This window comes from Rana temporaria, chromosome 1, assembly GCF_905171775.1.
Source record: "Rana temporaria chromosome 1, aRanTem1.1, whole genome shotgun sequence".
Taxonomy (NCBI): domain Eukaryota; kingdom Metazoa; phylum Chordata; class Amphibia; order Anura; family Ranidae; genus Rana; species Rana temporaria.
The window spans coordinates 301,519,452-301,545,832 of record NC_053489.1 but is presented as its reverse complement, the minus strand read 5'-3'; the positions used below and the strand labels follow the sequence as shown (position 1 = coordinate 301,545,832).

The following is a 26,381-nucleotide window of genomic DNA, read 5'->3' as shown; positions in this document are numbered from 1 at the left end:
TCTATGGGCTGCTTTACAGAATACAAATGGGTAAAGTTCTAAAAATAGGTTTACTAACTTTCTTGTAAAGTGTAAAACTTGGCAGCAGATGGCCATTTTCATAAAGTGGAACTATAGGCCCGTCCCTGAGATCCCTCCATTGGCTGCCCATAAAGGACCGAGTCACTTTCAAGGCCTTATGCATAACGCACAAATGTGTACACGGAAGCGCGCCCCTATATTTAAGTGAGAAAATAAAACAACAAAACCCAAATCGAGCTCTTAGATCAACTAACCAAAAAACTATTACAAATTCCCAAAGCCCGATATAAGACCAAAGGAGAACGTTGTTTTTCAGTTTAAGGACCTCGACTGTGGAACGCTTTACCAACTAATATCCGAATGGAAATTGATCACCTGGCCTTCAGAAAAAAACTAAAGACCCATCTATTCTGAGGGTTAAACTGAAGGAAAATGGATGCCAAGGCGATTCAGTTCGCATTTGTAGCACTATATAAGTAATTCACTCACTCAAAATTAAGGATGGGCAAACAGACAGGAAATTTAATGCAGAAGAGACATGCTTTGCCTCTTCTTAAAGTTACTTACGCACCTGCCTGCTCTTGTACAGCGAACAGTGCAAGCGCAGCTTAACGTCCAAATTCAGTAATGCTAAATCTAACTGAACTCCAGTGAATGCGCTGGAGTGATGTCATCCCTGCTCAGCTAATAACAGTGGCCAGTAATGGAGACCTGGAAGCCGACCGCCCAAAAATCTCAACGGTCGGACAGGAAGCTCCGGGACGCCGCTTCACTGGAGCCGAGGTAAGCATAGTTCTGGATTAACAAAAGTGGAGTTTCTAAAAGGTGATATATCAGTAGTGTTGTATTTGGAACACCTTTGTTTTTATCCCTCCTCCTTACCTGTTATGTCTTTTTAGTACTTACCAGCCCATTGGATTCTGTGCTGTCCTGCTGAGATCAAGCCAAGGTCCCTTGCCATCATCTTGGTTCTCCTTAGGGACTGCAAGCTGGCAGCCTATTCCAGGAAGCTGACCATCAATGACACATCAGCTCTGCCCATGGCAGTTAATATTGCAAAGAAGGGGAGGAGTGATGGGACCCCAAGTCACTCAGGGGAGTGCAGGTCTGCAGAATTCCATAATTTGTAAGTATTCAAAATACAAATGTATTAAAGATGTATGGAGCTTACCATTACTGGCCTCCTTTAAAAAGTTAGCTGCCTAGACCTAGAACTGTACAAGAGTGTCAAAAAAAGTGTCATCAGTCTAAAGACCAATCATGTCTGTAACAAGTCAAAAACTCTGAAAATATTAAAGCCAAAAGCACCAGCATGACAATCAGAGAGCTAAAGTTGGCCAAAGATGTGCATTTTTTTCTATTTTGATTTTGCCGGCAGGCTGATTGAAAACAAAACAAAAACAAATGGGGGTGCCCCCATTCACACAAGCAAGGTGGATAGAGGGATTCTCCCTGCTGTGGTATTGTATTTTAACAGCTGTCAGAATACACTGATGTAGGCCCCGATTGTATGAATGTTTTCCATTAGTCCAGTTTGAGAGAATTCCATCATTGGATCAAATTCTTTCCAACGGGAACAGTCATACATGGATTGGAAATTGGCAGGTTCCTGCTGAACCCGTTGAATTTTGATCCATGTATGTCCAGCTTAACTCTCTCAAAAGAAGAGATCAGAGATGGCAGCCTACATTGTTCTGATGATAGGTGTACTTTCAAAATGAGTCTAAAGTAGCATGAGTCAAAGAACATGTTAGCACATGATACCAGTGTGAAAGGCTCTAGAAGCATATAAGATGGAAAGAAAAGCCCATGTCTTCATCCAGTCTTGTTCCTGTTCTGTTAATGAACATCTGCCAAAAGTGGCCCCCAGGCTTTTTACTCCTATCTCCCTGAATGCCAGGCCTTTTTTCCTCCCTGAGCTGCAACAGACATTCCCTCCTGCATCACAGCACCCCAGTGATCCCTGGTCTTCGCAGGATCTGGTCAGCTGTAGCCAGCATCGGTGCAAGCTGGGAGCTGTCCTGCAGCAAACGCCTTCACCTCTTGCAGGTGCCTTTGGCAAATTCTAGGCACCTCAAGCACATTTTTGCTAAATGTGCAGATATCCTGATCCCTGTGCTTCCTGTGACATGAGTCTCTGGTGTCAGACCCCTTTCACATTGGCACCTCCGTGAAGCGGAATCTGCTTGTTTAGCGGGGGATCTCTTTGCTGATCCTCGCTGAGCAGGCAGATGACAAGTTCCTGTCTGCTCTGCATAGCGGAGACACAGTCTTGCTCTCTTCTATGGAGCAATCAGATGGAAATGGATGCCAATTAAAATGATATCATATCACTTTTTGGTAGCTTCGCAGAATGGTAACATTTAAAGTAAATATTAGGAGAGCTTTATTCCTATTTGACATTGCATGGCAATGCATGCAGGGAAAAAGCAGTTTGTGTACTGACAGGAAGTGTCGTGATGTCACTTGTGACATCACATCCCTTCAAGTCTAAACAGTGTGGAAGGAATGTGTTTAAAGTAATTTGCTACAGGTTCTCCTCGCTGTGTGTAGAGATCAGAAAGGCGAATTTCAGCCCCTGAATAGAGACCCCTCTGTTTGGTTCTAACCAGAACTCCCAAACAGAGAAAAAGTTCTGACCCAAACGGTGAACCGTATTAAAGTCTATGGGACCCGAACCTGAAAACTAAAAAAAATGGGTGGAACTCCGCTTTACCAGCCAGATATTCACTGCACACAGCTTTACCCAATCAGGGCTTAGAAGGCACTGTGCAATGGATACAACAAATGATGAGACACCCCTTCAGTATTGTTATGTCATGCATTGAAAATACAGCGGGGAAAAATTATTATTTGATCCCGTGCAGAATTTGTAAGTTTGCCCACTTTAAGAAATAAAGAGTCTATCATTTTTTATTATAGGTGTATTTTAAATAATAGAGACAGAATATCAACCAAAAATCCAGAAAAAACACACGATACAAATGTTATAAATTGAGCTGTAGTTCAATAAGTAAAATAAGTATTTGATCCCCTACCAACCAACAATAATTCTGGCTCCCACATACTTGCTACAGTATGTTCTCATGTGGTACACAGATTAGTCCTGTCAATTTAAGAAGGTGCTCCAAAGGAAAACCTATGTGTATAAAAAACACCTGTCCACAGAATCTCTTTCTTCCATTCAAACCTCACCATCATGGGCAAGACCTAAGAGCTGTCAAAGGACATCAGGGACTAGATTGTAGACCTGCACAAGGCTACAAAGACCATCAGCAGCGTTTTAAATTTATGCATGAGGCTCAATTGCATGAAAAGGTGATCTGGGCGGCATAAAAGTTGTTTATATCTCTCAGATAAACTTCAGCAGTCTAAAACAAATATAAACTCAGGAGTGCAAGTGTGAATGAGGCCTAAGAATTTAGCATCGTACTAAAAGGTCATACTGTGCGTCACAGTGTCATTTATATTTGTTTTTACAAATTTGAATTACAGGCCAGCCAAAGAACAAAAACAAGTAGCCATGTAACAGTCATACATAAGCAGCCCCCCGTTCTTAAAAATAAGCAAGAAAGTTATTATTGCATTGTAGAGGTCAGTTACATTATAAAATAGGTACAATTAAAACATACATAATAAATAGTAAAAGTATCTCAAACATGAACTCAGTAGAAACAAGGCACATTGTTTCTATTACAAATGTGTACATCTTTTATTTCTTAGAAGCTGGTAAAAAAAAAAAATCAAGAAGAAATTCACTAAGCGGCAGTGGGTGGAGCATGAGTGAGGTAAGTAGGGTGTGCAAAAAAACACTGAACCTCTTTTTTTTTTAATCAATGTAGAGGCTTCAAGCTCCTAGTGAACCTGGGTGCTGGGAGACACGGGCCGATGGAATATGGGAACCGTTCAGACACCTATTAAGTGGAATTACCCTTTAAAAATGCCTCACTCATCCAGTGTGGTTTGTTCTACTTCCTGCTCTATCTGATGCAGTAATATTCATCAAGCTGTTCACTGGAATCATTACGCAGTGGTTGGTAGTCTCCACGGTTCTCTTGTGTATCACTGTACTGATCAAAATCTGGAGTACAATGTCCTGGAACAATATCTGCTAGAGTGTCCAAGTAGCTTCCCACCGATATCTCATCCATCCCATCACTGTAGCCATGCAAACTGGTATAACTTCCGTGTAATGAGGTGTCTCGGCTTTCCAATAGACTGCAGAGACTCCCGCTCAAGCTGCTTCCCTGGCTGGTGATGAGATCCTTCTCCTCCATCATCCATTTGATAGATTCAATGTTTTCATTGATAATGAGCAGCTGTCTCATCAGTTTAACATCAGTAGCTCGGAGATAGATCTGATGTGACAAAAAAAGTATATCTTAATTAGTATGCAAGTCAATTTACATTTGAAAATATTTTCCTGCAGAATTTTATTTCCCATTAACCATGTAAGGACCAGGCCTATTCTTCAAACTTGTTGTTTACAAGTTAAAATCAAGTTTTGTTTTGCTAGAAAATTACTTAGAATCCCAAACATTATATATATATATATATATATATATATATATATATATATATATATATATATATATATATACACAGTACAGTATATATAAATAAATAAACACCCTAGAGAATAAAATGGCGGTCATTGCAATACTTTGTCACACCGTCTTAGGCCCTTTTCACACTACAAAATAAATCCGTTTTAATAATCCGTTTTAAAATCCGTCAGATAATGTAAAAAAACTGAAGTTATACGTCCTTTATAAAATATCATTAAAGTCTATGGGATTTTTTTATGTTCCGTAAAGATCCGTAATAGTCCGTTATAACATACGGACGTTAGTTATAACGGAATATGTGACGGGTCTGGCACTATTTTTTGTCAATTTTTTGTCCGTTGCAAGTAACGGATATATTAACGTCCGTTATATTTTAACATTGAAGTCTATGGCACATGGACGTTAGTAAATGTCTCCGTAAATGTCCGTTATGTTAACGGACGTTAATTTTACTGAGCATGGATATTCAGGGGAACCCCGCTGTCAATTTAAAACAAAAATGACGTGCAGTTCCCGGTACATATCCATAACCAGACCCTTCAGGTCTGGTATGGATATTCAGGGGAACCCCGCCGTCAATTTAAAACAAAAGTGACGTGCGGTTCCCGGTAAATATCCATAACCAGATCCTTCAGGTCTGGTATGGATATTCAGGGGAACCCCGCCGTCAATTTAAAACAAAAATGACGTGCGGTTCCCCCTAAATATCCATAACCAGACCCATTATCCGAGCACGTTGACCTGTCCGGCCGCAGAAAAGAGGGGGGGACAGAGTGCGGCCCCCCCTCTCTCCTGAACCGCACCAGGCCACATGCCCTCAACATGGGGAGGATGTCCCCATGTTGATGGGGACAAGGGTCTCATCCCCACAACCCTTGCCCGGTGGTTGTGGGGGTCTGCGGGCGGGAGGTTTATCAGAATCTGGAAGACCCCTTTAACAAAGGGGACCCCCAGATCCTGACCCCCCCCTGTGTGAAATGGTAATGGGGTACACTGTACCTCTACCATTTCACGAAGGAAGTAAAAAGTATTGTAAAAAAAACACACTGACACAAAAGAATAAAGTCCTTTATTAAAAAAAAAAAAAAACTCCAGCGCTGAAAAATCCACTTGTTCCCGGCTTCCTGCGTTGTCCTGATCCAGCGACGGGTGCGGGTGATCTCCCGCGATGAGAAGATCCAGCGTCGGGTGATCTCCGCTCCGGCGATGTGAAGATCCATCCATCCGGCGCAGCAGCATCCCGGACCTCCTCTCACCGCTGGGCACAGCCCAGCGAATGAGCGGCTGAAGCTGTGACATTTCTTATATAGAGGAGGCAGAGCCACCCGTCACGTGACCCTGCCCCCTCTGACGTACCTCTGCTACGTCACTGGGGAAGACCAAGAAGAGGAAAGACCTTTCCTCTTCTTGGTCTTCCCCAGTGACGTAGCAGAGGTACGTCAGAGGGGGCAGGGTCACGTGACGGGTGGCTCTGCCTCCTCTATATAAGAAATGTCACAGCTTCAGCCGCTCATTCGCTGGGCTGTGCCCAGCGGTGAGAGGAGGTCCGGGATGCTGCTGCGCCGGATGGATGGATCTTCACATCGCCGGAGCGGAGATCACCCGACGCTGGATCTTTTCATCGCGGGAGATCACCCGCACCCGTCGCTGGATCAGGACAACGCAGGAAGCCGGGAACGAGTGGATTTTTCAGCGCTGGAGTTTTTTTTTTTTTTTTTTTAATAAAGGACTTTATTCTTTTGTGTCAGTGTGTTTTTTTTACAATACTTTTTACTTCCTTCGTGAAATGGTAGAGGCACAGTGTCCCCCATTACCATTTCACACAGGGGGGGGTCAGGATCTGGGGGTCCCCTTTGTTAAAGGGGTCTTCCAGATTCTGATAAACCTCCCGCCCGCAGACCCCCACAACCACCGGGCAAGGGTTGTGGGGATGAGACCCTTGTCCCCATCAACATGGGGACATCCTCCCCATGTTGAGGGCATGTGGCCTGGTGCGGTTCAGGAGAGAGGGGGGGCCGCACTCTGTCCCCCCCTCTTTTCTGCGGCCGGCTAGGTCAACGTGCTCGGATAATGGGTCTGGTTATGCATATTTAGGGGGAACCGCACGTCATTTTTGTTTTAAATTGACGGCGGGGTTCCCCTGAATATCCATACCAGACCTGAAGGGTCTGGTTATGGATATTTACCGGGAACCGCACGTCATTTTTGTTTTAAATTGACGGCGGGGTTCCCCTGAATATCCATACCAGACCTGAAGGGTCTGGTTATGGATATTTACCGGGAACCGCACGTCATTTTTGTTTTAAATTGACGGCGGGGTTCCCCTGAATATCCATACGACTTCTGGAGCTGGACTTCAAGAAAGGGTGAAATGTTTTTTATTAACGGACGTTAGAAAGGAATGATATAACGGATGTATACGGATATATACGGATAAACATTATCCGTTTTCAATAAAGGAAGAATGGTAAAATATTTATCCGTATGTATCCGTTATTAAATCCGTTAATAAACGTCCGTTAATAGGTGTAATACGGATATTATAAAACGGGCATACAATCCATAGTGTGAAAGAAGCCTTACAAGCACAGTTTTTTTGGAAAAAAATACACTTTTTTGAACAAAGTTAGCCCAAGTTTATATTGTGAAAGATGATGTTACGCCAAGTAAATTGATACCCAACATGTCACGCTTCAAAGTTGCGCCCGCTCTTGGAATGGCGACAAACGGTGCACGTTTAGGAAATATTTACAGTACCTATGGGTAAGCCTAGAATAATGCCGCGTACACACGATCAGTCCATCCGATGAAAATGGACCGATGGACCGTTTTCATCGGTTAACCGGTGAAGCTGACTGATGGTCCGTCGCGCCTACACACCATCGGTTAAAAAAGCGATCGTGTCAGAAAGCGGTGACGTAAAAACACAAGGACGTGCTGAAAAAAACTAAGCTCAATGCTTCCAAGCATGCTTAGACTTGATTCTGAACATGCGTGGATTTTTAAACCGATGGTTGTGCCTACTAACGATCGGTTTTGTCCTATCGGTTAGGAATCCATTGGTTAATTTTAAAACAAGTTGCCCTTTTTTTACCGATGGCCAACTAACCGATGACGCCCACACATGATCGGTTTTGACCGATGAAAACGGTCCATCAGACCATTCTCATCGGTTTAACCGATCGTGTGTACGCGGCATAAGGCTTACCTATAGGTACAACCTCTTTAAACCTGTGTTAATTTCATATACGGTATATATATATATATATATATATATATATATATATATATCTATATATATACACATATATATATAAAAACACACACACACACTGTGTGTGTGCGCGCATGTGTATAATTGTATATATATATATTTATATATATATATATATATTTTTTTTTTTTGTTACTTATTAATAGCAAAATATCTGCTTTGAACTGAAATGTCATAATCGTTTTAGATTATTGAACAAAATACTGAAAGTTAGCCTACCATACGCTGCACACAATCCTGCAGTTATGGCACATTTTCTGCATTTGTAGCATTGTTAGGAGTAACTGGTCCTTAAAAATTAAGCTTAGTTAAAAAAAATTGATGGGCACTTTTGACTATGCCTGCCCTATCCGCCCCACTCCCTCCATTCATAGAATGCAGCAGTGGCGGATTCAACAAACTGGGGGGAGCGCAAACAAACTGAAAAATATTGGGGAAAAAAAACAACAGCCTCACCGTGCCCGTCAAATGCAGACACTTGTGCCCGTCAAATGCAGACACTTGTGTCTGTCAAATGCAGACACTTGTGCCCGTCAAATGCAGACACTTGTGCCCGTCTGTGCAGTGATCATCAGCTGGGAACCAGAATGGGTCCACACATCACATTTGGGGAGGTTTAATAAAACTGGTGCACACAGAATGTGGTGCGGTTATGCATAGTAACCAATCAGTTCAAGATTTTGTCAAAGCTTAACGGAACAGATTGAAGTTAGTTGATTGGTTATTATGCACATCTGCACCAGATTCTGTGTGCACCAGTTTTAGTAAAGTAATCTGCCTTGTGCTTATGCTTCAATAGCATATAAGGGTTCTTTTACACCAGCCGTGCTGGGACTGCACTGGGTACCCATGCTCTGGGCAGTCCCAATGCAAGACAAGGTAAAAAGCCTTGCAGTCTATGAGGCCAGTTCACACCACGCACTGTGGTGGTGTGCTCTACAAAAAAATACGGCATGCATGGACAATGAAGGACAGCTGAAAACTATGTGGTTGTATCATATGTGTGCACATCCTATTGCATGTGTGCTGTTGGGGAACATTAAAACATACTGTATAGCATCATTAGTAAATTGGCACATTTACTGTAAGCCATAGTCACATTGTCCGCGCTGTATTGTCTATAGTACGTCAGTGAATATTGTTCTAAATGAAATCAGAGAGAACGTTTGTTTTTTGACATTCCACTCCACTAACTTGTAAATGCAGCTGGAGATCAGGTAATCAGCGATTATGAAACTAATCCTGAAGAAAACTATTTTTCAATTATGGTATCTTCAAGGTAATGAAAATCTGCATGTAGTCATTAAGGCTGAATACAGAATGGCTCAAGTGTTGGCAAACATTATTAAAGCAGCAGCAGCCACTGGGAATCGCAGTGCTTGTTCTAACATGCTTTAATTGCTGAGCAAAACCCTACAGATCTCTCACCAGTTAAAGATGTTGAGATTAAGGATACGGTAATTACAGTACACTCATTTTATATAACCTCCGTGCAGAAACAATTATTTCCCAAAGTAATTCTAGATGTGTCTTGCCATATATTTATAGACACGCCATTTTTTTTCTGTAAGTACATGGCTTTTCGTAGTTCCCAAAACAGAAGACTTTACAAAGAACAGGTCCTTGTTGTATATGTTCAATTATGCCAATAACCACAAATCTACAGCTGCTCGTAGGTCAAGAATGGATACATTTCTTACATAAACGGATGAAGAATGGGCATTTCTGAGAATATGAGGACATTTCCAAATAGACTTTGGCTAGATTCCGAGGATCTTATTTTGTCTTCGTATCTGCTAAGGAATGTGACTAAACCTGATTATGTTAAAAATAAGGATCCAAATTTAGATGCGTGATGCTAAGTTTTTCTTTAAAGTGGAATTCCACCATAAAAATCAAAATTTGCCTATGATTAGTATGTCAAATAACGTTAACTTTTATATTATGCATTTTCTGAATTACTGATTGTCTAGATTAGTAGTTTTAGCTAGACAATCAACAGTCTCCTGTTCTGTACTGACAACGGTCTGCTTGTTGAGCTAAATGTGGCAGGTTACAGGCACTTTAAAAGCAGAACTTTAACCAACCCCCCTAAAAATATTTGATGATGTGTTCTGCACAGGAAGGATACTTACCCATCCAGTGGATGCAGCATTGTCCTGTGGCCAAGCCCATTCTCTGTAGCCAGCACTTGGGTCCTGTGTCGCCATCTTATTCTGGGATGTCATCGGGAGGTACAGGCACCTCTCCTGATGATGTGCCACTAGGCTCGCTCCCTCCTGCTTTAGTGAATTGATGCTCCCGATGCCTCTCGAGATATCTACGTCACGAATTCTGAGAGGCACCGGGGAGTGCTGACGTCATTAGCCTAGGCGAATGACAGAAGAGGGGTTGGAAGAAATCAGTCTAGATCAGGGGTGTCAAACTCAATTTCATCGCGGGCCACATCAACATTATGATTGCCCTCAAAAGGGCCGGTTGTATCTGTAAGATTAGTTGTCCAGCGCATCCCCTCCCCTTAACATTGGATGTCAAGAGCCCCCCCACCATCAGAAGTTGAGTCCCCCACCCTCCCTTACATCACAGTGCACCCCCTTTCCTTATGCTGCTTCTGGGAAGAAGCTGGATGCATTTATTGAAAGCAGAAAGTAAGGGTCTGGAGTAGGACCAGAGGAGGGCTTGAGTTCTCCTGCAGCTGCAGGAGAGGTGTGAGGGCCACATTAAATGGCCTGGTGGGCCGGATTCGGCCCGCGGGCCTTGTGTTTGACACCTGTGGTCTAGATAATAAGTAAAAAAAGAAAACGTATTGGCTTTGCAAAGTGGGGGGGGGGGCATGATATAGAGGGGGAAACTAGTCAGGAAGAGTGAAGTTCTGCTTTAAACCTTTTTTAAACCTTTGTCAGCCTCTGTGTAATAAATTCAGCAAAGCTCTGAGGAGCCCTGCACTTATCCCACCCAGCCGTACCTGCCCAGCATCGCCCCCATCCCACCCAACCATCGGGCTATGAAAATGCTGCAAAACAGGCAGAGGGGTACACCGGAAGTGATGGCACTAGCTATGATTGTTCACACCTGCCAGATAGGTATGTCACTTTTGGTAGTGATGGGCCTAGGGAGGCAGAGAACATCTGCAACAACCACAGTAATCTACTAAACCTCAAAGCTTTGCGATCACGGGGAACTTTTTAACAGAAAAAAATAAAGTACAAAGAACCATATTTAAAAAATTTGAACCATGCAGATTTAATACTATCAGGATTAATGGTTGTTTCAGCTAAAATAGAGCCTCTCCTTCTATTTGAAATATTTTAGTCACACTGAACCATTTATTAAGGATTTGTCATAATACTATGACAAGTATGTACTAAAAAATAGACATTGGCGACTGAAGTTTGGCTCCAACATATACTGTCATTAAATAATCAGCTTACATTATCCTCAAATATTGGGAATGAGTAAGATAAGATGATTGATGACGATGGGTGGAGCAGGGAAGGAAAAAAAGTAGTTACGGGGGAGTCAGTTTTAATCATCTTGTAAGTGGATTCCTGCCTTTCCCACGTAAGGTATTATTATATTTGGGGAATGCATTTTCTAAATCAGTCTGAAGAATGTAGATAGATTTCACACTACTAAGAACTTGTCTGTAACTGAGACAGTAACCCAACTTCACTCCTAGATGCAGTCAGTGGGGCTCTTCACGCTATTCCCAATACTTATTATAACATTTGGATGTAGGCACCAACTGGGGGGAAACTACTACTTGAATTTATCTGTTCCTGAGCACCGCAAACCAATAATGCTAATAAATGTATTTTTAATATTTAAAGCAAACTCACCCATCCATGCCTCCATGCTTTCAAATCACTTTGAAAAACACCCCCGCCCCTGCATTTTTAGCCAAGGCCAGCTTGAGTAATCGTAGATAATTTATGTAGTATTTACGCCCTGGAATCTATCTGCCCTTAACTCAGGCATGCAGGGCGTGCTCAGCTGAGAAAACCCCTCCTCCAGATTAAAAGGAAAAAAAAAGTGCCCATGAAGACTGATGGGATGTATGAGGCCTCGTACACACGACCGAGTTTCTCGGCAAAAAACAGCAAGAAACTTGCTGGGATTTATTTTTTTTGCCGAGGAAACCGTTCGTGTGTACATTTTTCGACGAGGAAATTGTCGAGGATCCCGTCGAGCCAAAAAGAGAGCATGTCTTCTTTTTCCTCGACGGGAATGGAGAAACTTGCCTTGTCGAGTTCCTCGACAGCCTAACAAGGAACTCGACGAGGAAAACGATGTGTTTCACCCGTCGAGTTCCTCGGTCGTGTGTACGAGGCTTTACATAATTTTGGCCTAGACCAGAAACCAGAAAGCAAAAACAAAATAAAAATGGTTTAAACAAGTAAATATAATATACATTCCTATCTATTTACTAATGCTAGCAGTAAAAGGAAGAAACATAATGTTGATTCAGAGAGTAGAGTTCTGATTTACGAAAACCCTGATGTTTTTTAAAACTATCTACAACTTAATAATGTACCATAGGTCTAACAAGTTTAGTGGTGGTTTCCTGAGACTTGAAAACTATTTCAGGAGTTCCTCCATGGTAAATAAGTCTGATCTAAAAGGTATTGGCAGCAAAGGCACATATTTTTACAGCTTAGAGTAAACGTCTAGTTCTGATCGTGTTCATAGACTTGTTCTTCAAGTAATTTGACGCAGACAGTGTTTTTTGTCTAGAGGAATCAAAACTATATTTTTGTTTAGCTAAAAATACTGTTATTCTAGTCACGGTTCTAAAAAGGTGTCTGGTTTCTATTTTACGTGTGAACTCTTATAATAGGGCCATGTTTAGATAAGAGTATTACTTGTTAAAATCGTCAGACACAGCTGCTTACTAAAATCTGAAATGCTTGCAAAGCTTTGTCAGAGCTGGGTAGGAAAATACAGTAAACAGTGTACATCTAATAAAATACTGAAAGGATCCAGGGCTTCCACTACTTGGTATAAAACATGGCAGTTCCTTCTGCCAGCCCCTAGGTCACTACTGCGTCCTGTAGTGAGGAAGGAGCCGACAGAAGGACCATAGTGACTGGAAGAAAGAGCGAAAAGATCCCTGGTGCCGCACATCCATGGAGCCCTATGGTGGTATCAGAGAGACAACCTCAGCCTGGGCTCCCGCCAGACCATACCCCCGACGTGTTTCGCTCTGCTCCCTGTGAGCCCCATGACTAAGCTCTGGGGGTGGGAAACCAGGTTGAGGTTGTCTCTCTCATACTACCATAGGACGTGAATGTGCAGCACCATGGATCTTTCCTTTCTTTCCCGTGACTACAGAAGCTGGGACGAGCTTTATCCCTTGCTGGCACTCCTGCAGTGGTTTGCAGCATCACCCACACTACTCCCCATAGTGATCAAGCCTGAGCAGCACACTAAACAAACGGTGGGTCACAAAAGAACCATAGTGCATGGTGGCTGTGCTTACACCCAACAGTCATGGCTTTCTCGAAGGATCTAAAAATAAAAATAGTCGATTCTTACACTGAAGGTAGAAGCTAATAAAATATAACTCTTGCAATCTCCATTACCCTAAGGCCCCTTTCACACTAGGCGGACTCCGTCTCAGTGGAGTCCACCAGCTCCTGCCAACTCAGCAGGAGATCTCGCCGTGGATCTCCGCTGAGCCGGCGGATGACAAGTCCCTCTCTGCTCACTGAGCGAGGAAGGGCTTGTGCAGCGCCGTTGTCTCCTATGGAGAGATCTTATGAAAACGGACAGCGTGTTTACATCAGATCTCACCCGATCCGCCATGGACGGATGCGACGTATAGCCATCCGTTCGATTTTACTGGATTGGATGTCAGCGGACATGTCTCCGCTGACATCCGACGCTCCATAGAGATGTATGGAGCGGCCGTTTAGGTCTGCCGACAAATATGACAGGCGGACCTGAACGGTCCGACCATGTGAAAGGGGCCTTAATGTTATCATAAACTTAAATTGAGATTAGTTGTTGAAATGTAAAAGATTTAGAGATAGTTTTTGGTCTTCCAGAAGTACTGCTGTAGTACTGGTGCATCAGTCCACTGTGCAGCACTGCTTGCACAAATAAAATCCACATCAGAAGGAACTCCAACCTGAAATCTTGCAAATGTCAATATCTATAGTATGCAACAACACACTTAAGGCTCTTTCAAGTGGACTGGAGGACAGTAAAAACAGGCAGCTGAGCTATGGTTTTACGGCCCCTGCCTGCTCAACTAAATTCTAGCCATGCTGTTTACATGTCACGGTCAATGCTTTGCTTTGTCGCTGCAGAAATTTGAACTCAGCCTTCAGAATTTGGTGGAGGCACTACCTGGTCAAACTCGTCTATTGAATTTATTGGAAGCGCACCGCAACCGAGAACCAAACCCTTGTAATATTTTAATACCATTTCCACCACCCCCCTGGGAAAAAATAAATAAATAAGCAGACATTTAGGAGGCGACAGGATTGCCACCTGAATGTCTGCCAGACGCTGCGTCACCGCTCCATGTGGATTGCTTTTTCAGAGGGCGTTAAGCACTGGCACCAATCTAAAAGAGCCCTAAGATAGGCCAGATATTTTGCAATCAAGTGCAATCATCTGATGGGATGAAAACCGAACTCCTTTGCTGCAACTGCCAAAGATATTTGAGAGGTGACAAATGGAGAAGCATTTGTAGAAAATAATACCTGCTAAAGAAAGCCTGCACACGTGTAGACAATATTAATGGACGTGCTGAACTTTCAGGTTGATTTTTTTTTTTTATTCTTTATTTTCAGTTTTTCAAGGGTTGAGGTTGATTTATTAAAAAGCAAAAAGACTGTTCACTTTGCAAGAGTATTTTCCCCAGAGCTTAATGAATGAAGTGAAGCTCTGCTGACTTCCATCATCCCATCACGAGCAAGTGAAAATGCGTTTGTATTTGTTTTAGGCCTTGTACACACGAGCAGACATGTCCGATGAAAACGGTCCACGGACCGTTTTCATCGGACATGTCTTCTGGGAGCTTTTGGTCTGATGTGTGTACACACCATCAGACCAAAATCCCCGCGGACAGAGAACGCGGTGACGTAGAAGACACTGACGTTCTCTGACACGGAAGTTCAATGCTTCCTCGCATGCGTCGAATCAATTCGACGCATGCGCGGGATTTCGGGCCGCTGGTTATACGTCATAACCAGCGGACATGTCCGATGAGTCGTACTAACCATCGGACATGTCCGACGGACAGGTTTCCAGCGGACAAGTTTCTTAGCATGCTAAGAAACTTTTGTCCGCTGGAAACCTGTCCGCTAGGCCAGGAAACCTGTCCGCTAGGCCGTACACACGGTCGGACATGTCCGCGGAAACTGGTCCGCGGACCAGTTTCAGCGGACATGTTCGGTCGTGTGTACGAGGCCTCACTCTTATTTTCCTTGCATGTGATTGGGTATCCTTTGCAAAGTGAAATTGCACTTCGTACAGCAAGCTCTAGGGATAATTCCCTTGCAGAGCCTATTTGCTTTTGGTAAACCAACTTTCATAAGTTGACAGAACATTCCAGCTTTGAAGGAGAAGTATGGCCAAAGCTTGTTTGGCTTTACTTCTTCTGTAGGCCTCAGGAGTGCACTTAGTTCTGTGTTGCTGTGACCCAGATTCAGCTGAGAGTGAATATAGATTAAAAATATATATATTTTTGCAGCAGAATCGGATCAATGCTGCAGCCATCTAGAAGAGTATAATTTGTTTTACATTTTGGATTTGGTTATTCCCACGCTTCTTTTGATACCATGGTCAGAGTCCCTCCTGATAGAGAAATATGATCTCAACACTAGCACAAAGGAATCTCCACTTCCCATAGATAGTCCTTTTTTCTTACCATACTAAAGCCTGTCATTGCAAGCATAATTGTGCCCATAAAATATTAAATATATCATCATCAAAAGATGAGCTATGATGTCCTGTTGAGAGAGCAAATGCAGGGACACCCTGGGCCAGATTCAGAAAGAGATACGACGGTGTATCTCCTGATACGCCGTCGTATCTCTGAGTGCGCTCGGTTGTATCTATGCGCCTGATTCAGAGAATCAGTTACGCATAGATATCCCTAAGATCCGACAGGTGTAAGTGTCTTACATCGTCGTATCTTAGGCTGCATTATCAGGCTGGCCGCTAGGTGGCGCTTCCGTTTGTTTACGCGGGGAATATCCAAATTACTATTTACATCGATTCAGAAACGTTGTTTGCGTTCGGCTTTTTCCGGCGTAAAGTTACCCCTGCTATATGAGGGGTATGTGCAGCGTATCCTATGTTAAGTATGGCCGTCGTTCCCGCGCCGAGTTTTGAAATTTTTACGTTGTTTGCGTAAGTCGTTCGCGAATACGGCTGGATGTAATTTACGTTCACGTCGAAAGCAATGACGTTATGCAGCGGATTTTCGAGCATGCGCACTGGGATGTTTTCACGAACAGCGCATGCGCCGTTAAAAAAAAACGTAAAATATGCGGGGTCAAGACAAATTTAAATAAAACATGCCCCCAACATCCCCATTTGAATTAGGCAGGCTTACGCCGGCCCACATACGTTACGCCGCCGTAACTTAGGGCGCAAGTTCTTTCTGAATACGGAATATCTTTCTAAGATACGTTACGCCGACCGAAAAGATACACCATTGTATTTGAATCCGGCCCCCTGTTTTTTAAGTTTAAAGACCAAGGTGGTTTGAGAAATTGTCAGAACCTCGACTTCTGAACTAAGCATCAATAGGCCCCATTACATGTCAGAGCCATTGCTGTAAAATGTCACCTGCTCACTTCTGCCACAAACTAAATTCCACTTTACTCTTAAGCCTCGTACACACGACCGAGAAACTCGACGGGCGAAACACATCGTTTTCCTCGTCGAGTTCCTTGTTAGGCTGTCGAGAAACTCGACAAGCCAATTTTCTCCATTCCCGTCAAGGAAATAGAGAACATGTTCTCTTTTTGGCTCGTCGAGTTTCTCGACAGTTTCCTCGACGAAAATGTACACACGACCGGTTTCCTTGGCAAAAAAATATCTCCCAGCAAGTTTCTTGCTGGTTTTTGCCGAGAAACTCTGTCGTGTACACGGCCATAAGCTTCGTACACACTACCGGTTTTCACGGCAGGAAAACTGCCAAGAGAGCTTTTGGCCGGGAATCCCGACCGTGTGTATGCTCCCTAGTAGTTTTCCTGACAGGAAAACTGCTGGAAAAAAATAGAGAACCTGCTCTCTATTTTCCAGTCGGGGTTCCCGGCAGAGTGTTTCCTGACGAGAAAACCGGCTGTCTGTATGTTTACCTGAAGGGGAAATAAACCACACATGCTCGATAACAATTAGACGCATGCGCGGTACCATAGAACGTAATTTAGCCGGTGATCTGCCGAGCTGGTTCCAGCTATCGATATGGTTCCGTGTGCAGTGCGCAGGCACAAGCTGAGCCGACAGAAACCACAGAGCAGGAACAGCTGTTCGTGAGCTGTAGATGCAGCAAGGGGGCAGGAAGGGGCGGAATGTGATATTGAACAAGCGCTGTTCCATAGGACACGAGTCTCCTTGGCTCCGCCCCCTTTTCCAGGGTGAAGTGCGGCATGGCATGTCCTCCAGCCCTTTGTGTCCGCTCTGTGTCTACCCCTGTCTCCGCCCCACTGTGAGCGAGCGCCGAGCATTAACTGCTGACGATCAGCTGTTGAGTTTGGCTATTTTCGTGGGCTGTTACTGCGCATGAGCAGAGTCTGCGCAGGCGGTTCCGGAACCTATCCGATGGCGGAACCAGATCGATAAGACACCGGCTCGTCATAGTCTTTGACGTTTCCACGTTCTTGCCATTCAAAAGAACGGCGGGTCTTTTGTGTGGCCGTGTGTATACATGGCTTTTCAATGCAAGCTTGGCCGTGTGTACAGGGCTTAACACTGCATAGAGCGGTGCATGAACTAGGTTAAAGATGATGAACTGCCATACAATACAAGTTATCCAATCGCCAATTCATACTAAAGCTGGCCATACATGGGTCAAATTCTGAACTAATTTTCTTTTGAAAATCAGAAATTTTGTGCATTTTGTGATCCGATGATGCCACTATTGATTACGAAATTCGACCAACCGAGTCTTCAATTTCACCTCATGCTGCTACAGAAAAAAAAAATTGTGACCAGATCTTCTTTTCAATTCAGGTCACAGCTCATGCACCTTTCATTTTTGATTATATTTCTCGCACAATTCTCCCATCATCGATTCTAAATTTTGTAGTTTTTCCAAAAAATTCCAACATGCCCAATCACTTAAATTCGATGGCCGCAGCACGAAAATTGCCCATTGCACTAATGGTGCGAAATTCAAAAGAAATGTCTTAAGCCTCGTACACACGACCGAGGAACTCGACGGGCGAAACACATCGTTTTCCTCGTCGAGTTCCTTGTCAGGCTGTCGAGGAACTCGACAAGGCAAGTTTCTCCATTCCCGTCGAGGAAATAGAGAACATGCTCTCTTTTTGGCTCGTCAAATTTCTCGACAGTTTCCTCGATGAAAATGTACACAAGTTTCTTGCTGGTTTTTGCAGAGAAACTCGGTCGTGTGTACGAGGCCTGAGTTGCAATTTTTGTAAGACAATTCTTTTGGAGTTCGACCCGTGTATGGCCTGCTTTAGACAAAGAAAGCAGAATGTATAGTAATTGTATACTTCGTTCCTGAGTGTATGCACATGAATGCATAACGTACAGTTCTTCAGCAACTTCCTGATAAGGATTACAGCTTGCTGAAAAAGTTGGTGAACTCTAAAAAATGGATACGCGAGATACCAGACAACAGGCAGGAGAACTTGCTCTGACATCAAAAGATACTGTTCAGCCTTTGAAGTGCCTTTTCTTGGTATGAAATTGGGTGTATGTCATTATACAGGTATTAACCTTCCTGGCGGTGTTCCCGAGACTGACTCGGGGTTAGATTTTCCTGCTGCGATCGGTAACCCCGAGTCAGTCTCGGGCTTGCCTCGCTAGATCCACAGGCACTTTTTACTTACCTTGTCCCTGGATCCAGCGATGCCACCGCGCTGTGTGAGCGAGCGGGACCTCGCTCGATTCACATAGTGCCTCCGTGTGACGCCGATCTCCGTTCCCTGCGACGTTACGACGCACGGGGACGGAGAACGGCGCCAAATTCAAAAATGTAAACAAACACATTACATACAGTATACTGTAATCTTATAGATTACAGTACTGTATGTAAAAAAAAAACACACCCCCCCTGTCCCTAGTGGTCTGTCCTGTGTCCTGCATGTCATTTTATATAATAAAAACCTTTTTTTCTCCCTGCAAACTGTAGATTGTCCATAGCAACCAAAAGTGTCCCTTTATGTCAAAAATAGTTTTAGATCAGCTAAAAAACAGCGATAATAAATTATAATCACTTGCAGAATTGTGCGATAGCGATTTGCGGGGAAATTCGTCATAAAAAAAAAAAAATGACAGCAACAATTCTGCAACTGAGCAAATTTCAGTGATTTTAATTTGATTACATTATTGAATAATTTTTATTATAATTATATTATTATTTGTTATAATTATTTATAATTATTTATTATATTATAATTTATAATTTTGTTTTTAAAAAAATGTCATACCCGGGATGCCTATTAGAATCTTGTTTGGTCAGATTTAAGTGAGTTATTTCTAAAAATTACAGACCTACAATATAAAACGCCAAATTTCCTTGCAAATAATGGTACCGCTTTCAGCATGTTTTTTCGGAAAGAATCATACCGCCAGGGAGGTTAAGCTAGCTCAGTAAAATGTAACAGCAGTATGAGAAAACACTCAGGCCTCGTACACACGGCCGAGGAACTCGACGTGCCAAACACGTCGAGTTCCTCGGCCAGTTCAGCCCTGAAGCCGCCGAGGACCTCGGCGGGAGGAGAGCTCCCATAGAACAACGAGGAAATAGAGAACATGTTCTCTATTTCCTCGCCGAGGTCCTCGTCGGCTTCCTCGGCCGAAAGTGTACACACGGCCAGTTTCCTCGGCAGAATTCAGCCAGAAACTCGGTCGGAAGCTGAATTCTGCCGAGGAAACTGGTCGTGTGTACGGGGCCTAAGACTCGGAAAACACTGGCTTTTATTATTTATGTGTTGTCCGCTAGTGGTATAGTTAGACTCTACAACAACATGAAAGTGCTAGTCATTCAACATTAACATCCTGAAAGAGGAGAAGATGCTAAAAAAGACAGGCTTACCTGGAGGAAAAGTGAGTCACGCAATAAAACATAAGCTATTATCTGAAATCCAGCTTATGAATTCATTGTATAAATAACAGAGTTATATAAGATGACTTCTTACAGGATAAAGTAATCCATGGTTATAGTGTTTTATGGTTAGTATAAACAACCTACTATAATCACTTCGTATGTCCTATGTATTAAAAGCTTTGCATCTTTTAAGGATTGCTCATAAACTAAATGTAGATCATAACTTTAAATAAGAAATGCTAATAAATTCTTTATGCTCTTGTTTTATTTTATTTAAAAACAAAGCCAACAAATTTTGCAGCACCTTGCAAAGTATGCGGGCCATTCACATCAGATTCTAGGCTCAATTCACTAGCCTAATGTTCTTTGACAATACGTTCGTTATTTTTTAGCCATTTGGCCGTTATGGTTAGGTCTCATTGGCTGTAACTGCTGAAAATAATGGTCACTGTGGCAAATTACCATAGCTAAAATACACTGAATTGGGTCTACTGCTGGGTTGCCAACTTTCAGTAAATTTACGAACAGTTTGTAAAATCTGTACTTTTTGCATCTGTCCTTGAATGTCCATTACAGACATGTAGGCTACATGTCCGTAACTGACATTCATGGACAGATGCAACAATTATGGATTTTACAAACGGTTCGTAAATTTTCTGAAAGTTGGCAACCCTGGTCTACTGTCTCTAAGTGAGCTTTCAGACTAATGTTATTATCACAAACATTTAGATCAGTAGAAGTAGCATTAGTATCAACTTGAGATGTATATGGGCCTCAACTTCAGCTCCGACATCACTAAGGGGATGAACATAAAAGTCTATACATGTAACGCTACAGTAGACTGTTAAAGACTGCAAACATACTACAGTGGTTGGGGACCAGAAACTGTAGCAAGAGACAGCTAGAGAACACCGACATTACAAGCCCGTGCTCCCAATATGACTGCTGGGGTACAGGAGACACCTGGAACACCCAAATGAAATGCAAGAATGTCTACATTGATATACAGCCCGATGTGTGTGTGACAGCACTGGACCAATAGAAGTGAAAGTTGGTTTCAACACATCTACCATAAAGTGTTTTTTTTTCCTTCCAACTAAGCAGATCCATGGTTGAAACATAGTATAGGTCGACCTTGTTCTGATCCTAGGTCACTATTTCTCTGAGGCCCCGTACACACGTCTGAGGAACTCGACGGGCAAAACACATCGTTTTGCTCGTCGAGTTCCTTGTGAAGAAGCCGATGATCTCAGCGAGCCAAGTTTCCTCATTGAACAACGAGGAAATAGAGAACATGTTCTCTATTTGGCTCGACGAGTTCCTTGTCGGCTTCCTCGGCCGAAAGTGTACACACGGCCGGGTTTCTCGGCAGAATACAGCTCCGATCGAGTTTCTGGCTGAATTCTGCCGAGAAACTCGGTCGTGTGTACGGGGCCTCATAGCAACAAACTAAATGCTTTCCAGATGGCAATTCTTGGATCAGACAGCTGCCTTTATTGCCAACAGGAGACATTAGCCTTCATCAAGCCTTAAAACAGGTCCCCAGTGCACTCTTGTGTGATTTTAATAACATTGAATACTCAAGCCCTGAAGAAGGAGGGGCCTTTTCCATCCTGAAATTTGTTGGCTGTACTTAAAGTTGGTGCCAACGGGAGATGTAATGCCTTGTACACACGACATACCAAAACCCAACATTTTTCCTGACGTGATTCCTCTCAAGCCTGCCTTGCATACACACGTTCAGTCAAAAAAAAGCGTGGTGTCGTCCAACACGTACAACGGCACTATAAAGGGGACGTTCCATTCAAATGGCGCCACGCTGCTTTTTCTGATCTTCGTGTTAGTAAAAGTTAGGTGAGAGGTGATTCGCGCTTTTCAGCCTTGTGCTTTTCAGTCCATTACAGCGTGACGAATGTGCTATCCCCATTACGAACGCTAGTTTTACCAGAACGAGCGCTCTCGTCTCATACTTGATTCTGAGCATGCGCGTTATTTTTTCCCTTGGAAAAGCATACACAGGAGCGGTTTTCGCAACAAGAAAAAAGACTGATGGGAAAAAAATAGAGCAGATTCAAATTTTTTTGCGGACAGTTTTCTAGTCGGGGAAAACTGCTATGGAGCATACCAATCTAAAAAATGCCAGTTTTCTCGTCGGGAAAACCGGTCGTGTACGAGGCATTAGGCCCCTTTCACACGGGGCGGATCAGTAATGATCCACCCCGTGAACCTCCGCTTGCTCAGCAGGGATCGCTCCGTTGATCCCCGCTGAGCCGGCGTGCAGGGACCGCCCTGTCTTTTCTCCGCTCTCCCCTATGGGGGGATCGGATGAACACAGACCGTCTGTCCATGTTTACCCGATCCGATCCGCCAGACGAATGGAAAAGTAGTTTTTTCCTCCGTTTCTTCCACACTTTGGCAGATCGGAGCGGGTCGGATGTCAGCGGGCATGTCACCACTGACATCCGTGGCTCCATAGGGGAGCACGGAGTGCCCGTTCAGGTCTGCCTAAGAAACTGGCAGGCGGACCTGAATGAGCCGCCCGTGTGAAAGAGCCCTTAGTCTTCATCAAGTCCTAACACAAGCTTCTAAAAATGTGTTTTTTGTTTTTGTCCCTGTCCAAGATAGACAGCATTTTCATCCTGTCTTGTCCTGACAGGAAGTATGGGGGAATCTCCCCAAAAGGAACTTGGACAGAAATAAAAAATTTACATAGGCTTCAACTCTCCCCATTTTTTCCAAAGCAAAATAAGCAAATTTGGCTGGAGTTGCTTTTTAACACAGTTCCTTTGGTTTGTACAGTCCTAAGCGGATGTACACAAGTCTTTATCCTGATGTTCACTTACAGACTCTGCCAAGTAAGTTACAACATTTTAAATTACCCTTCAGGTGTGTGCCACTTAGTTTAGGGTAACCGCTGTGTTGTTAACCATGCCGCGTACACACGATCGAAAATTCCGACAAGAAAACCGTGGATTTTTTTCTGACTGAATTTTGGCTCAAACTTGTGTTGCATACACACGGTCACACAAAATTCCAACCGCCAAGAACATAGTGACGTAAAACACTACAATGAGCCGAGAAAAATGAAGTTCAATGATTCCGAGCATGCGTCGAATTGATTCAGAGCATGCATGTTTTTTTGCGTGTCAGAATTGCATACAGTTGATAAGAATTTCCGACAAGAACTTTTCCCATTGGAAAATTTGAGAACCAGCTCTCAAAATGTTTGCCATCGGAAATTCTGACAGAAAAAGTCAGATGGGGCCTACATACGGTCGGAATTTCCGACCAAAAGCTCACAAAAGCTTTTCTTGACGGAAACTCCGATTATGTGAATGCGGCATCAGTGTTACTTGGGATGGAAATTTTATGTAAACACTGTTATTACTGACATTTGCTGGGGGGAAGCATTTTACAGTTTAATTCCTGGCCCAAGCAATTCTCATGGTCACTGCCAGGGACTTAAGATGGCAGTCTGTTCGAATAACGTACATCTTTCATTTCAAATTCTGGCTGTTGACCACCAGAAATGTATAAAAATAGAGTACTTGGGGAGATATCAAAATGAAGGTGATAAAACACACACAAATTTCCAGGGACTCACAGTCCTTTTACTTATACATAAACATGCATACCTCCAAGATGCACATGCATGTGTAACACATATTGGGTATCGCCATGCATAATGGAGTGGGAAGAATAATATGAGAGCCATTATGTATAGGTACTTCTAATTTGACGAGAATGTAAAGGTTTTAAAGGTCCGCTTTACTTTGGATTGATGCACAGCAACGAGCAGGATCAAAAGGCGTTATTGAACTAAATATTGGCTATGGAGCAGCCTCCTGCTGTGTGCTGTCAATCAAAAGTAAAGTGGACCTGATATGGCACTAGGCTCTTCGTGCCCCATCTGCCCAACCCTAGCACACAACTCTTCAGCCCAGTGTGATGGGGAGGGAGGGCACGAATGAGTGCACTGAGGAAGGAGTGTTGTGTGTGCATCACACTGCTTCCCATTTTTAACTTTATTTTAAATGTGACTATGTCACACTTCATTCATGTATTTGCATCACAGTGTGGATACATGTGGTGATGACCACTGCATTGCGGAAAAATGTAGACACGTTGCATGTTTCTGCTCCGCATTGCACATCACACCAGCATTGTGGGTACATAGAAGACATGTGTTTTCTATGAGCCCAAACACTGACCTTCCTTTATCCTGTGCAGCTGCTACTGTAAATGAAGAGATTGACCATGGTTATATGTAGGGTTGTACCAATACTAAGCATTTGCACTCGTACTCGTGCAAATGCTCCGATACCTGAAACCGATACCTTTAGGGTGCGATTTGAGCCCATACAGAAATTAATAACCTCAAATCGCACTGCAAACAATCACATGCAATTTGAACAGGAATGCAGTGAAATTCCTGTCCGAATTACATGCGGTTTCTCCCACCATGTGAACCCAGGTGTGTCAAAGTGACTTCAGCCTGAGTTCACACAGGAGCAGTGGTGGAAACTGAATGCGATGCAGACAGGAATTGCACCGCATTCCTGTTCAAATTGCACGCAAATCTTTGCAGTGCGATTTGAGCCCACTTCATTTACATAGGCTCAAATCGCACCTCACAAAGGTATCGGCGAGTACTTGACTGAAAGCATCGGTACCCGACTCACCAGTAAAAAAAACTATATTGGTGCAACACTAGTTATACGTAGAATATATATATTAGAATTCAGTAAAAAGTGATACATTTCTGCTGTATCACTAGCTCTCTTTTGAGGTCTTGAGACACATAATGTATACTCCACTGTCGCAGAGTTAACTGAAACTTTGCATAAAAGGCTGGAATGTGGTATTAGCTGGAATAACCTTGATGTGTAAGTTAACTGAAAAGTAATCAAACTGTCAAATGTTTGTTTAAGTAAAACAGGTTCCTGGATGAGCTTTTAACCCTGAAAGTTAGACAGCTAGGTCAGTGCATGTTTCGAAAGCACACTTTGAGACAATTTGTTAGTTTTGGTTTACTGCACCTTGAGCATTATTATTGTTGTTTGCACAGCCTACTTTAGGGGTAATGGGGTTCTCATTTTTTCATGGTCTGTAGCTACGTTGAACACATTTCCTGATGGCAACTGGGCAGGCTAGCACCTCTAGCGCATGTGATGCACGCTCCAGCCACTGGTCTATCTAAGGCCCCGTACACACGACCGAGTTTCTCGGCAGAATTCAGCCAGAAACTCGATCGGAGCCGTATTCTGCCGAGAAACCCAGTCGTCTGTACACTTTCGGCCGAGGAAACCGACGAGGAACATGTTCTCTATTGCCTCGTTAGTCAATGAGGAAACTTGGCTCACCGAGATCCTTGGCGGCTTCACAAGGAACTCGACGAGCAAAACGATGTGTTTTGCCCATCGAGTTTCTCGGACGTGTGTACGGGGCCTTAGACAGTGGTCCATGGGGTCTTTTACTCAGGCACTCAGTAGTCCATGGGGTCTTGTACTTCACCTCTGAGGTTGTTGGTATCTGAACTCAATAACCATCTGTCTAGCCCTGCCTGTGTGTGTCATTTGGCACCAGGCCCACATACTATCTCCTGCTGGCGGCTGCACTGCACTGCATGCTGCTTGTTTGCTGTGGGTATGCAGTAGCAGAGGCATCCCTGACACAACCAAGACTTTGTACAAGCAACTTAAAAGCACCATTACATAGTGACACATCTTGTCTTTCCTCTCCTATGGTGGGATGCAATCGGCCATTTTGGTCTTGTAGCATGGCTCTGAGTTGGTGGCAGAAAGAATTTTGAAGAGCCTTCCCCAAAAATGACACAGGCCTCAGATTAGAGGCAGAAGGTCATTGACGTTATCTCCAAAAATGTATCTCTTGTGTTTTCTGTGCTGCTCTACCTCTAGCAATACTACCGTTGTTTGTCAAAATGGCCAGTGGCAGAATTGCTAAGAAGTTGGCCATTGTCCCTATGGAATAGCTCCCCCTGTAGCTGGGGCAGAGAGATATTGCTCAGATTGCTAAAGTTTTTGTGGGGGGGGGGGGGGCGGGTAGAGCGGGATACAATTTTTACCCTTTGGAGGTACCATTCCCAATGTGACACATCTCGAAAATACAAACTTTAAATGGGACTTTACATGTACCTCCTATGGTATAATTAACACATTTTTTTAAACAAATCTTTGTATCTATCTGCGACTTTCTGAATAACAAATTTTATGTTTTTATACATAGATTTTGTATCTGT

At 43.3% G+C, this 26,381-nt stretch overlaps 1 protein-coding gene across 1 annotated transcript in view; it reads right to left on the bottom strand.

Moving 5' to 3' along the window:
* Window positions 1-3,473: 3,473 nt before the first annotated feature.
* LURAP1L (leucine rich adaptor protein 1 like) overlaps window positions 3,474-26,381 on the bottom strand; it is a 40,139-nt gene continuing 17,231 nt past the window's right edge. Inside the window, exon 2 of the mRNA XM_040358394.1 lies at window positions 3,474-4,379. Coding sequence (XP_040214328.1) covers window positions 4,002-4,379 — 378 coding nt within the window. The 3' untranslated portion in view covers window positions 3,474-4,001. The remainder of the gene's footprint in view (window positions 4,380-26,381) is intronic.